The 12,862-nt window shown below is 56.1% G+C and overlaps 1 protein-coding gene across 1 annotated transcript; it reads right to left on the minus strand.

The window, feature by feature from the left end:
• Positions 1-371: 371 nt before the first annotated feature.
• Positions 372-8,203, minus strand: TEKT3 (tektin 3). The gene is made up of 8 exons (XM_053994648.1): positions 8,036-8,203; positions 6,449-7,048; positions 5,845-5,928; positions 4,318-4,388; positions 3,983-4,126; positions 2,596-2,818; positions 1,902-2,056; positions 372-676 (listed from the first exon to the last, which is right to left on the minus strand). Exons 2-8 carry the CDS (start codon positions 7,022-7,024, stop codon positions 445-447), a joined length of 1,485 nt encoding a protein of 494 aa, XP_053850623.1. The 5' UTR covers positions 7,025-7,048; positions 8,036-8,203; the 3' UTR covers positions 372-444.
• Between the last annotated feature and the right edge of the window lie 4,659 nt (positions 8,204-12,862).

Consider the following 12,862-nt stretch of genomic DNA (forward strand, 5'->3'; position numbering starts at 1 on the left):
TTTTAGGAACAGCACAAGCTGCAACTCTTTCCGGGACAGTTTGTGTTTCTTCTGCTGCACCATTAAAAATCCATCCTGGATGTCAGCAGCTCTTTTTTCTGACAAGCAGCTTTACTTCCCCCTGTGCCTTTTCCACATCACACATACTCAAAAGGAGGAAGAGTTTTTCTCCTGAAAACCCAGCCTGGAAGGGTAGGGATGGATCCCCGTGGGTGGATTTGGTGACATACAGGATATTTTCAGCTCCTTCCTGGCACACAGTGAAAGAGAAAACACAAAGGAGAAGAACCATCCTGGTAACCCAACAAACAAACCACTCATTTAAGTTCTGCCCGGAGTTTACACCAGGAAATGAAATGCTAACAAATGTGTGAAATTGCAACAATGTATTTGCACAGAAGCTGAGGGAAAGTGGGGATGTGTCCTGCCATGGGTGCTGGGCGCTCAGGTGAGTCCCGCTGAGACGTAGCCCAGGATCTGCACGGTGCTGGGGTAGCTCTTGCGCATCCCCATGCAGCGCTCCTGGTCGATGAACAGCGAGTTGTTCTTGACCACCAGGTCGTGCTCCAGGACCCCCTTGGAGCGCACCAGCATCTGCAGCATGTCCTCGGAGGCACGCAGGCACTGGTGCAGGTTCCGCAGCATCTCGTTGATCTCGTTGACCTCTTGGACAAGGCTGGAAAACAGCAGGACCCCGTCAGAACGCCCCCCGTGGGGGTGGTGCCCACCCAGATGGGCCCTCTGGGCACAGGATTTCCCCACCAGCACACTCAGGCTGATTCCCACACCCCGTGCCCTGGCATGGGAGAGCCAAGGGCAGAGCTCCTCCCGGCCTCCATGGGGAGGAATGGAGAAGTTTGTTCCACAGCTCTGGATGTGCTCAGCCACGTGTGCCAGAGCAGCTCGTGCCACCAGGAGCAGGGATGAGCAGCTGTGGTTTCCTGTTTCTGTTTGGGTTTGTGGCTTTGTTGGTTCACCCTCCTGGACTTTCCCGTGCAGGGGTCTCCTGCACAGGAGACACACACAGCAGGACAGGACCCTGGGAGAGGCTAAAAGGGAACGTGGAACAAGGGGAGGATGGAAAAACCAGGGGCGTGTGAGATGCTGAACCTGTTCTGGGGCTGGGTTTAAATCATTGTGAAAAGGGAACTGTACTCAGAGGGCTGCCAGGAGGAGCTGGGAGCTTTGGGTGCCTCCCAGGGCTGCTGCTGGGCACTCCCTGGGCTCTCCCAAAGCCCTTGAAAGGATTCCCAGTGTGCCCCATGAGGGCAGGACAGCTCCACATGTGCACCCTTCCTTGGGGTTACCCAAAAGGAAGGGGCTCAGCGCTCTCAATCTCAGCCTGTCAGAGAGCAGGATCACGGAATTATGGACCAGAATCCCAGGGTGGTTTGGGTTGGAAAGGACCTCAAAGCCCATCCAGTGCCACCCCTGCCATGGCAGGGACACCTCCCACTGTCCCAGGCTGCTCCAGCCTGGCCTTGGGCACTGCCAGGGATCCAGGGGCAGCCCCAGCTGCTCTGGGCACCTGTGCCAGGGCCTGCCCACCCTCACAGAGAGGAATTCCTTCCCAATATCCCATCCGTCCCTGCCGTCTCTGAGTTTAAAGCCACTGCCCCTTGCCCTGTCACTCTCTGCCTGTATAAAAGCCCCTCTCCCTCCTTTTTCTAAGCCCCCTTAGGGTGCTGGAGGGAGAGCAAGGAGAGCAAGAGGCTTATCCTCCAAAACTGAGCACATGCAGCCACCTGGATGAGGCAGGAGAGAAGATGGCACCCGAGGGCTGGGACACCTGCTCAGTGCTTTAGATTCGACCAGGGCACTTATGGAAAGAATATTTAGGGAAAAATCCATTTTGTCATGCAGAGGTGCTCCTGAGTGCCCCCCTGGCAGCCCGGCCTCACCGGATCTGGGCAGCGTCCCGGCACAGCTCCACGTTGGGTCTCCTCGTGCGCTCGTCCAGCCGGGTCTGAGCCACCTTCAGCTGAACCTCTTTGTCCCTTATGGTCTTCTGGATGACTTGGATCTTGGTCTCAAGCTGGAAGATTTCCTGTCGTGTCTGGGATGAAACAAACACAGGAATCAATGAAAAGATATCTTCTCAAATGATCACATCATTCCCTCCTCTCCTGTTTGTGCAGGAAAAGCCCAAGTTCAATAAACAGCCCCTGGGCTCAGGCCACATCAAGGCACAGATCCAGACGAGTTTTCAGGGAAAATCTCTTTGCTCTTGCTGCCACATCAGAGGAGAGTTAGGAGCAGAGGAGGTTTAGGAGCGGTGATGGATCTGTTGAATTACCAGCTTCCCAAAATGGCTGCTTGCAAGAATGGATCATCCATCAGCTAATTCAGGGAAAGGTTTTAATGGCTCCTGATTTAAGGACGTGCCATCAGCCCCTAGTGCTGCAAACTTCACCGGTCTGAGCCCTTCCCAGGAAGCTTCCCAAGAGTCCCACAGGTCCGAGCCAGGTGCCATCACCGCTCTCCCCCTCCCGTGCCTGGCAGAGCAGGGCAGGGAGCCCAGGACAGCCGTGGGGGCAGGGAGCCACGTCCATCCCTCGGGAGGACGGGACGGCGCGGCGAGGGCGGGGCCGGTACCTTGGCCAGGTGTGTCTGGATCTTGCTCTTGGCGTTGGCGATCTCGGTGATGCGGCTGGTGAAGGCGTCGTTGACCTTGCTGAACTGGCGCCACATCTCGTCGGCCGTGCCCATCAGGAGGCTCTCGGTGCTGGCCCGCAGCTTGGCCGAGGTCGCGCGCGCGCTCTGCGAGCGGAAGATGTTGTTGTCCGTGAACCTGGCCCACGTCTCCGGCACCGAGACCCTGCGGGGGGAGAGCACAGCCCTTGGCACAGCCGCGCTGCTGCTGAGCCCTCCTGCAGATTGGTGCAAGGAAATCTGTGCTCCCAGTCAAATTACTGGAACCGAAGCATCTGGACCCCGCTTGCTTGGTGATATTTATCAAATGAGGGCGCGTTCACCAAGACAACTTGTGAAAGTTCAGGCAAACAAGAGATTCTCCCATAAAAAAGAGATTCCAGTGGAGCTCCTATTTACACCTTCGAGGCATTAAGTGCCAAGGAATTCCCAGCCTCACAAGGACACGCAGATCACAGTTCAGTCAATTCCTTTTGCTCACAGCCCTTCTCAGTCTCCCACTAAACTGAACCAGCTTTAGATCCCGCTCCATTCCCTGTCTGTGCATTTGGGATGAAGTTCCTGCCTGTGCAGTAGTCCAGAACAAGGTCAACAAAAGACTTAAATACCACATAAGCTCCATTTAAAACCTGCTGATTCTCGGCACATTTCACCCCCCTCTGAATTTCAGCCTCGATCCTTTGCAATCCATTTGCCTGTCTAAATATGTCTGAGCTCTACTGTGAATAATTACTCAAACTACAAGAAAAGTGGTCTCAGTCTGTGCCTCTCCATAAACTTCCTGGGTTTGTGTGGGCAGATTTATTCTCTCAGCCCTTTGCCACTTGGGCTTCTCTCTGTGAGTGCTGGGTTAGGTCACTGTTCATTTACTGCCAAGCCAAAGCTGAATTCCTGGCGCCCAAAAGCAGCGGAACCCTGTCCCAGGACCATGCTCTCATTTCTTGATTTTCTGGGTCATTTCAGCTCCCTGCCAGGCCCTCTCCATACAGGGATGAGCCCCCAGACGTTCCATCAGTGAGGAGCACTCAGGCAAGCACTGAGACATCTTTGAAAATATGCATGAACTTAATGAGCTGTGCAGCGGTGCTGGGCTGAATTCGTTTGCGGGCTGAGCTCTGAGCCCTGATCTAATGTTTAATTAGGTCGGGCTCGCTCTTGCCCGCCGAGTGTTCGGCATCCAGCTGAGAGCAGAGGGTTCTTCTCCCCCTGGAGTGCCCAGAGGGAAGCCACCCCTCGGCGGTGGGTGTCTCCAGGAGGGATGGATGTGCCTCCAGAGCGGGCTGGGGAATCCCACTCCCTGCTCTGCGCCTGCCGCGCCCCCAGCGCTCACGTGGCATCGATCCTCTCCACGCCCTTGAAGTAGTGGATGCCTCTGGAGGTGTTCTTCAGCTGGTAGCACTTGCTGTCGATGTGGTGGCCCATCTGCTTGTCAACCAGGTCCTTCTCCAGCTCCTGCCGGGCCTCTTTGTTGCACCTGGAACGCGCAAACAGCAGCCTCAGTCGGGATGGAGGCGTGGGATGGTTCTGTGCCCCCCTCAGCCCCTCTGCACTCCTGGAGCATCCCTGCCTGCCTCCCACAGAGCCTGCAGGGTTTGAACCCACAGGGATCTGCTGGGGCACAGCTGCAAATGCACACCAGCCCTGCAGCAGCCCAGCCCTCCTTACATGATCTGGGCATTCACCGTGTCCAGGCACTGCTGTAGCCTCTCCCGGCAGGACTTGATGATCTTGATTTCCTGGCAAAGGCAGAACAAACCCATCAGCCATCAGCACCCTCAGTGCTCAGACGTCCTGGGCACTGCTGCCCTGGGGCACACAGCAGGAATTCCCCTTCCTCCACAGCACACACGGGCAGGAGGGGACCCCAGCCCCAGAGCACCCATCTGTGCAGCTGAGCCAGCCAGGGAGGGGACAGGAGGGGGCTGTGGCCATGGCCAGGGCCAGGGAGGGGACAGGAGGGGGCTGTGGCCATGGCCAGGGCCTCTGAAATCACTTTCAGGTGGGTTCTCAAGTTTTTTCCTCTTGACATCAATGGCCAGGGCTGCTCTCCATTACAAGCAGACAGGCGTACAGCCTGACCTGGCATGAACGGGCACAGTGCTGCCCTGGGCCAGCAGTGCCACACATCCCCATCCCCAATCCCGGGGCATTTTCCTCCCCACAGGAAATCCCATCCATATGGGACAAGAGGACTCTGGTGCGAGTCAGTTCTAGGTGGGTTTCAGCCCCCCTGGGTTCCCCTGCCTCGTGCTGCTCTCAGCTCCCTTGGTCCAGCACAAGCCCATTGCACCCATGAGGGTTTCCAGAGACATGATCAGTGCCCCAAACCCAGGGATTTTCAATCCCTCCTGTCTGCAGGAGCCAGCTGAAAGCACGGCCTAAATGCATCCCAAACATTAAAAAACCCAAATGCCATTATGGAGATACCAGCTCTGATAATTTTCCTAAACCCTCATGACCTTTAAACTAATCTTTTAATTTTTCAGGGCCTCACTCATAACAAAAAATCTTCTAAGAGAGCAGTGGCTTCACAGGCCCAGGGGCTGCAATTTCCTTCCCAGTTTTGTGAGGCTTTTGCAGTGATTATATTTCGCTGTACCCTGCATTAGGATCCCATTTGCTGTGCCATGTTTGCTTTTAATTCATGATTTAAAGCAGCTTAGATAAAGGCAGGCAGGAGTGCAGGTTTTTATGATTTCTATAAAATCCATTGCCTGAGCACACAGTGAGAGTCCTGCTGCAGCCACTCTGCCCTGAGCAAAGCAGAGCTGGGGAAGTGTAATTAATATCTTTTATTAGCCCAACCAATATAGCTGGGGAAGGCAGACAAGCAGTCGGGCACACCCTGCCCTCTCCATCTGCGTGTGTGCGATCTACAGAACGTGCTACAGGGACAGACAGGCCATACAAACAGGAGAGATCTGTGCAGGCAGGGCTCGGAAAGCAGGACCACTCACAGGCTCCTCCAAGAGGGTCAGAGGACCCTGATGTGCCACACAAACCCGGCTCGTTTCCAGCTCTTCCCTCCTCTCCCAGGGACACGCTGCTGGGTGGGAACACCAGCCCCTGCCCCTGAAGACTTGGGCACCTCAGCAGCACTGGAGAGCCAGTGGGGGAACAGGGCTGCCAGACTTGTTCAGGGGAGTTGAGGTAGAAGCGGCTTTGCCACAGGACGCGTGGTGCCAAACTCACCGTGACGAGCTGCTTCTCCACGTCGTCATTGACCAGGTCGATGCCCATCCTCTTCTCCCGATTGAGCAAACACTTGTGAGCGACCTGGAGGGGACATGTGGTGACCTCAGCGCTGGCTGCAGCGACAGGGCTCCCTGCAGGCACTGTGCCCGTGTCAGGGAATGCAGGGAAAGAAAACGGAGGTGGGCACAGGATGGCAGCCTGGAAAAATCTGCCCGAGGCAGCTGGCTTAGCTGACAACAGCAGCCGGGTGCTACATCAGCATGGAACCAAAGGGACGGAGCCCACGTGTCCCCGGGCCACCACAGCGGGTGCAGGGACCCCTCAGGCTCCGTGCTGGCCTCCCCAGAGGCTCGCAGTAAGACACGGGCTTTTGTGTCCCAGGGCAGGATTTTGGATAAGGAAATATTTGGTTAAACAAACACTGCAGTGATGTGCTCAGCATGTGCTGGAGGAGGATGCAGCAGATGCAGGGGATTTGTTTATCACTGACTCAACTAATGGGCTCTTCTTGAAAACTTTCCAACGTTACAGGGCTGAGATGGGCTTTATGAGAGGCTTGAGTGGCTGCAGATGTTTGGGCTGGGGGCTGCAGGGTCCCTACCTGGAAAGGGCCCTCGGTGTCGGCCAAGGCTCTCTCCAGCCGCTTCTGCATGTCCATCAGGGAGTTGGTCTCCCTGATCATGGCATCCAGCTCGATGCAGAGCTCGGACTTCCAGTACTCTATGTCGTTGATGCGCTCTCCCAGGTTCTTGGTGCTCTCCCCTCGGGTCCTGTCGGCCTGCTGGCACACGTCCTTGATGGTGCGGGTCAGGTCGGCCCGCAGGCGCTCCGCGTTGTGCCGCGTGGTCTCCGACTCCTTGTAGTTGGTCATGTTGGACCTGTGCCAGTCATCCAGCGTGTGCCGGGTGAAGACACCGTTGGGTCTCTCGGAAATAAAAGGAACTATCTTGGTGGGGGGAAGCCCTGGGAAGCTTTCGGTGAGGGGAGACAAGGTGGGGTTGAGGGCAGCTGCTCTGTAGTAGGAGTTGGGCATCCATGGCATGCTGAAGCTCTCGGGGTGATAGGGAATGCGGTTCTTGTAGCCGGCGGCCACGGTGTTGGTCGCTGGCAGGACCTTGGGAGGTGGTGGCCGTGGCTGGTTAAACTTGGCTTTCAAGGGATAGCCGTAGAGTTCCATCCTGGAATGCTGCTGGTGCAGGTCCTGCACAAAGGGGGCAGAGGAAAACCTCGCTCAGAAAGTTCCTGTCCTTGTGGTACCTCTTACAGCAACACCCAGCTTGTGATGGGACCAGCCCAGGGCACCCACAGAGCCCCTAAATCTCCTGAATGTAAATCCCCTCTGACAGCACCCCAGGCACTTGGATAGGGAGGGATTTGAGAGCAACCTTGCTGTTGGTATCTTGTGTCAGGTCTTGAAATGAGGAGAGGAACAAATCATGGCTGCTTAGGAGGATGACAGATCTTATACCTTTGTTTTCCCTATTCCTTAATTCTTTATTTCCCTTTATTCCTTCATTTTCCCTGTCAATCTAATGACCTCCCCTGTGAGGGTGGGCAGGCCCAGAGCAGCTGGGGCTGCCCCTGGATCCCTGGCAGTGCCCAAGGCCAGGCTGGACACTGGGGCTGGAGCAGCCTGGGGCAGTGGGAGGTGTCCCTGCCATGGCAGGGATGGTCCCTTCCAACCCAGGCCAGCGAGACTCATCCCAGGATCCAGGCTGGCCAAAGGCTTTGGGATGGGCAGTGGGACACTCACAGCCCCGAATTCAGCACTAAAGCTTTCACAGGTGACTGGCTCCGAGTCGCCTTGGCAGAACCGAGGAGGAGACGTCCGTGCTGAGCTCCAACAAAGCCCCCGCGTGTGCTGTTCCCACAAAGCAGTCACTCCACCCTTTGTCCCTGCTGGGGACAGGCCACTGCCAGTCCCTGCCTCTGTGCCACTTATTTACCCGGGGAGCAGCATTTGGAGAGCGGGGATGCTTTCCCTGGCTCCCACCCTGCCAATAAATCCTTCCCCTTTAGACACTGACAGACAAGCGCTTGAGAGAGAAAAATCCTTGGGAATGGACTGGATGACTTTTCCAGCATTTCCAGCTGAAATGAACGCCCCTGCATGCCCCTTGGGATAGGCCATGCCAGGAAGAGAGCTGCCAGCAGCCCTGGGCAGGGGGCTTGGGGCTGAGCACGGTACCGGCTGTGTGCGGCTCCCTCGGGGAGGCTCAGCTCCCCCTCGGCTGCGAGTGCAGGGCGAGCTCAGGGCTGGGGCGCCTCGGGGAGCTGCTGCTCATCACTGGCTGCTGTGGTGGTGCTGGCACTGCCCAGCTCTGCCCGGCTCCGCAGGGCCCCGTTGCTATGGACGGGGGTTCCGTGGCCAGTGACGGCGTTCTGGGGGTTCTGTGACACTGGCCGGGCTCTGTGACCCGTCCTGGCCATTGACCCGCCCTGGCACGGCCACAGCAACGGCTCCAGCCTGGGAACAGCGACAGCAGGAGCTGGGGAGGGGTGCTGGGGGTGAGCCCAGGCACCCCAGCTCATCCACGGGGGTCTCTCTCCCCCCAGCTTCTGGGAACGCCATCCAGCTCTGCCGCGGCAGCTTCCACGTCCCATCTTCTCCAGAGGGATATTTTCATTTGCTTCATTTCCCAGCTGTGTCCACGGCTCATCGAGGACACTGGCTGGTGTTTCTGCCCTCTCACAGCCTCAGTTTCTCCGGATTCTCCCAACTCCTGCAGCTGCAGACTGGGACTGCACCGAGGGGTTTCCCGGGTCCTGGTGACCCCTGGCCACCCCTCCTGAGCTGGCTCCCCAGGACAGCTCTGCCTCTTGCCAAAGAAAACGGATCCCAGAGTGCTTCGTGTGCACAGAGCGCAGCACATCTGAATTTCACTCTGAACACACGTCCTGCCTCAGCCGGGGAGGAATCAGCTCCATCAACCTGAAACAAAACATTCAGCCCATCAGTTGGTTTTTCCACAGCCAAAGCAGATAAATGACTGCAGGGAAGGCCTGCCAAGCTCTGTCCCCAGCAGGACACCCGCCCACCCTGGGAGCAGCCCGGCTCTCTGCTCCTTGCACGCTCCCAGCCCCGGCTCGGCTCTCACGCCCTGCCCGTGGCTAATTCTGTTCAGATGAATCACTGCCCGGCCCGGGACACCACTAACTGTGGGAGGCAACCCCAGGGCTTTGGAAGCATTTGCTAAATCAGGCAATAATAATTCGATAATGTTGTGAATGGCCCAGGGGTGCTCAGTGCAGCCCAGGCAGGACCTCCGGGGCAGGGCCACGAGCAGAGGGACAGTGGGGACATCACGGGGGCCAAGCTTTGGCCCCACCAGAATCACAGAATGCCCTGAGCTGGGAGGGACCCACAAGGATCCCTGGGGACCCCTGGCCCTGCCCAGACCCCCAACAACCCCACCCTGGGCATCCCTGGCAGCACTGTCCAAAGGCTCCTGGAGCTCTGGCAGCCTCGGGGCTGTGCCCATTCCCTGGGGAGCCTGGGCAGTGCCAGCACCCTCTGGGGGAGAACCCGCTCCTAGAATCCAACCTAGACCTCCTCCCACACATGCTAAAAGCTGCAAAGAAGAGAAGAATTGGCACAGGTAACACAGCCAAATACCACAAGTGACTCTCAAGTCGCTGCCAAGTGCACAGTCTGTGATCTCAAAATCCCAGATCTCTGAGTACCCCAGGGAATTAGGCTGTTTACACCACCAGCATTTATTTGAGTAATTAAACCCGGTTCCTTAATTCTGACTACAACTCCAACAGCTGCAACATCACTAAAATTACAAACTGTCCCCACCCAGTTGTGCTGGGGCACATCCAGTTTGGGTGGACACGTGAGGACACAGCTTGTGCTGAAGCCTCGACCAGTTTAGCTCAGAATAAAAGAACAAAACCAGGCTGAACCGGGGAAGCTGACGGGAAGCAGAGGTGCCAGTTCTCAGCACGGCAGCCCAGGCTGGCCAAACTGGAATTTCAAGGGATACATTTAGATACCTGAGTACAAAATCTACTGCCAAGAGCTGTCAATCTTTGTGTCACAGCTCTACATTCTGCTGTCTATTAATACAGCATTACACTGGGTCAGAAGCTGCCCTGCTGAAAATACCCAGATCCAGATCCTTTACAGCCCCCCTGTGAGCCTGCACGTCCCCAGAGCAGCCCTGCCACTCTTTCACTCATGCTGGAATATTCCTCTGGCTCCCACAAAAGCTGCACCTGCCTGAAAGGGATCAACTGTTCATTCACAGAACCACAGGATCCCAGCGTGGCCTGGGCTGGACGGGGCTTGGAGCAACGTGGGACAGTGGGAGGTGTCCCTGCCCATGGCAGGGGTGGGATGAGATGGGCTTTAGGTTTCCTCCCAGCCCAAACCATTCCATGATTCTCTGAGATGACTTTCACCTCTGAACACGAGACTCTTAGAGAGAAAGCAATAAGGAGATCAAAACTACACCAAAAGTGGACTGGCAGCTGAATTATTCAGTCTCACCAGGGCAGCATTTGACTGAGCTTTCCAAACAATAAATGTGGCATGAATAAATCATGGCAAATCCCTCCTCTCGTGGTGAGTCACAACCACCAAACCACAGATGCTCAGGGCAGGCTCTGCTCATGCCCAAGGTTAAGCCTGGGATCACTCCTGTAATTACAGCAGCGGTGGCCTCACAAAACGTCGTCATTTACTGGTGATGCTCTCAGCAGTGCCCAGGAACCATCAGCAATACAAAACTGAGCTCAGGGAGAGCCTCCCTGCAGCCTCTTCGGTCCCTCCTGGGCTGGGGCAGCTCTGGGTTTGCTGCCTGCACCGGGGACACCGCAAAGCCCAGGGCAGTGGGGACGGTGTGCCCCGACTCCGTGCAGCAAGCCAAGGGGCTCTCACAGCACAGAACCCCCCGGTGCACAATCCAAGAGCTGTGGGGCAGGAGGAGACCCCTGAGCCCCACACAAGGTGCAGACGTTGGCCTGAGAGGGGAAAGAGCCCAGAGCAGGGGGTGCAGGGCATCCAGCACAGCTCTGCCCCCAGCATGTGACAGAGCCCAGGGGAGTTTGGACCTTCCAGCCAAGCTCACGCAGGGTCACAGCCCGGGCTCACCTCCCTGGCACGCAGAAAAGGCCTCGTGGAACATCCCCAGCTTTTTCCTTGGTATGTCCCACCTTGCTGCAGCCCTGGGCTATCAAACCTTGCACCCACCCCGGGGCTGACTTCCCAAGAAGGGCAGGCAAAAACTGCTCCAGTAACTGATGGAGGGAGAAGAAGGGAAATGAACCCGGTCTCTCTACATTTACCTGGAAATATCCCACCTGTGAAAGCGTTTAACCATGTGCTGTTTATTAACATCAGCCCCGTTATTTCAGGGCAGTTTAAACACAAAATCTAAAAATGAGCCCCAGCATCTGAGGTCTCTGAGCAGAAGTGGATGGCTCTGGTGATTGATGCTGCACACATGCTTTAGTGCTCAGCTGCAGTGAGTTATTGGTGGCCTCTCCTTGCCTTACACACTCCCCATTTCAGAGCCAGATGTGAAAGCAATTAACACACTTAGAGGACTCTCTCTAAGTCTGTGGGGCTTTTTATAGGTTACTGTTTATTTCTGGACCTCTTTTCTTGAGGTGAATTTTGGCAGACAGCTCCAAGGCTGGTTTATGTCATGACTGGCCATTGTTTAAAGTTTTTTATTGCTTTGGCAAAGGGCTTGCACTGGAAAAGGGAGGCAGAGTTACTGTACTTTTTTTCCCTGTCATCGTAGTCAGGCTGCGACTCCACAGACAGCAAAAGGATCAAAACGTCTGCAGAGCTGACAGGAACACCCTCAGCTCCTGCCCCTCAGGAAATAGTGAGGGCTGATCACAACCCTGGTGTGGAAGGGCCCGGAAAGCTCATCTGGGGAAAAGCCAAACCAGCACTCATATAAACTGCTATAAATAAATAAAGAAATAAAAATCACTGAATGGTTTGGGTTGGAAGGGACCTTAAAGATCCTCTAGTCCCAACCCCCAAATCTCTCTCCTCACTTTTCAGCTCCCCTTGAGCACTGGCAAGCTGCTCCCTCCATCCCAAGACCCTTCCCCAGGCAGGGGCCTTTGGGGAGGGGGCTGTGCCCTGTCCCTGTCCCCAGCTGGGGATGTCCCAGGTCCTTTTGGTGCCACTCAGGACGTGACCAGAGAGGAGCCTCTGCTGCAGGAGGGCCCCTGAGTCCTGTAGGATCCTGGCTGCAGGAGCTGCAGCAATCCCACAGTAATCCAGCAGCCCCAGCTGGCCCTGAGCCCGCTGCACTCCGGAGGGAATGGTCCGTGCAGCCCCTTCCCACTGCTGGATCCTGCATGGATCGGGAAACGGGGCTGCCTCTGCTTCAGCCCTGAGCTCCAGCCCGGGGGCCAGGAGCACGAGGACGTTTATCCTCCAAAACAAAGGGAGACCATTCCCGTGTCCAGCTGAAAAAGAATTAAGACAGCTGCAATCAGATCAGATCAGATCCTGCAAGTGACCTGGTGTCGTCTGTCAGGGTTTTTTGCTGGAAAAGGCAGATCAGATTTCCCAATAAAAGCCCTTTCCCTGCCCCTGCCAGGGCTGTTCTGTGCTCCTGTCCCTCCCTGTGCCACTGCAGCAAGAGCAGAGCTCCTCTCTGCCCTGCCCTGCCCTGCCAGGGACCTCTGGAGGATCGTTAACATTTCGGTACATAAATATTCTGCAGATACTTCCTCTCATGTTACACACATTTGTATCCTGGAGCCCGTGTCCCCTCAGCAGACGGAGCACACGGGGCCTGCCCATGGAAATGAAAGCAGGGTGAAGCATGGCCTGCTTCCCCTGGGAGTGACAAACACTTTCAAGGAGTTTCAGGAAATGCTGCTTTGTGACTGTATCCTGAGCTGCCTGCTCAGCTGAGGAGAAGGTTAATTCTGGCATGTTTTGGAGAGATGGATGGCACTCGGACTAACAGGAAAGGATGAAAATCATCGGGGGCTCTGCTTCATGAAGCTTTGCTCCAGTTTCGAGCTTTGAGCTGGG

The sequence above is a fragment of the Vidua macroura genome, chromosome 19 (genome assembly GCF_024509145.1).
Source record: "Vidua macroura isolate BioBank_ID:100142 chromosome 19, ASM2450914v1, whole genome shotgun sequence".
NCBI lineage: Eukaryota > Metazoa > Chordata > Aves > Passeriformes > Viduidae > Vidua > Vidua macroura.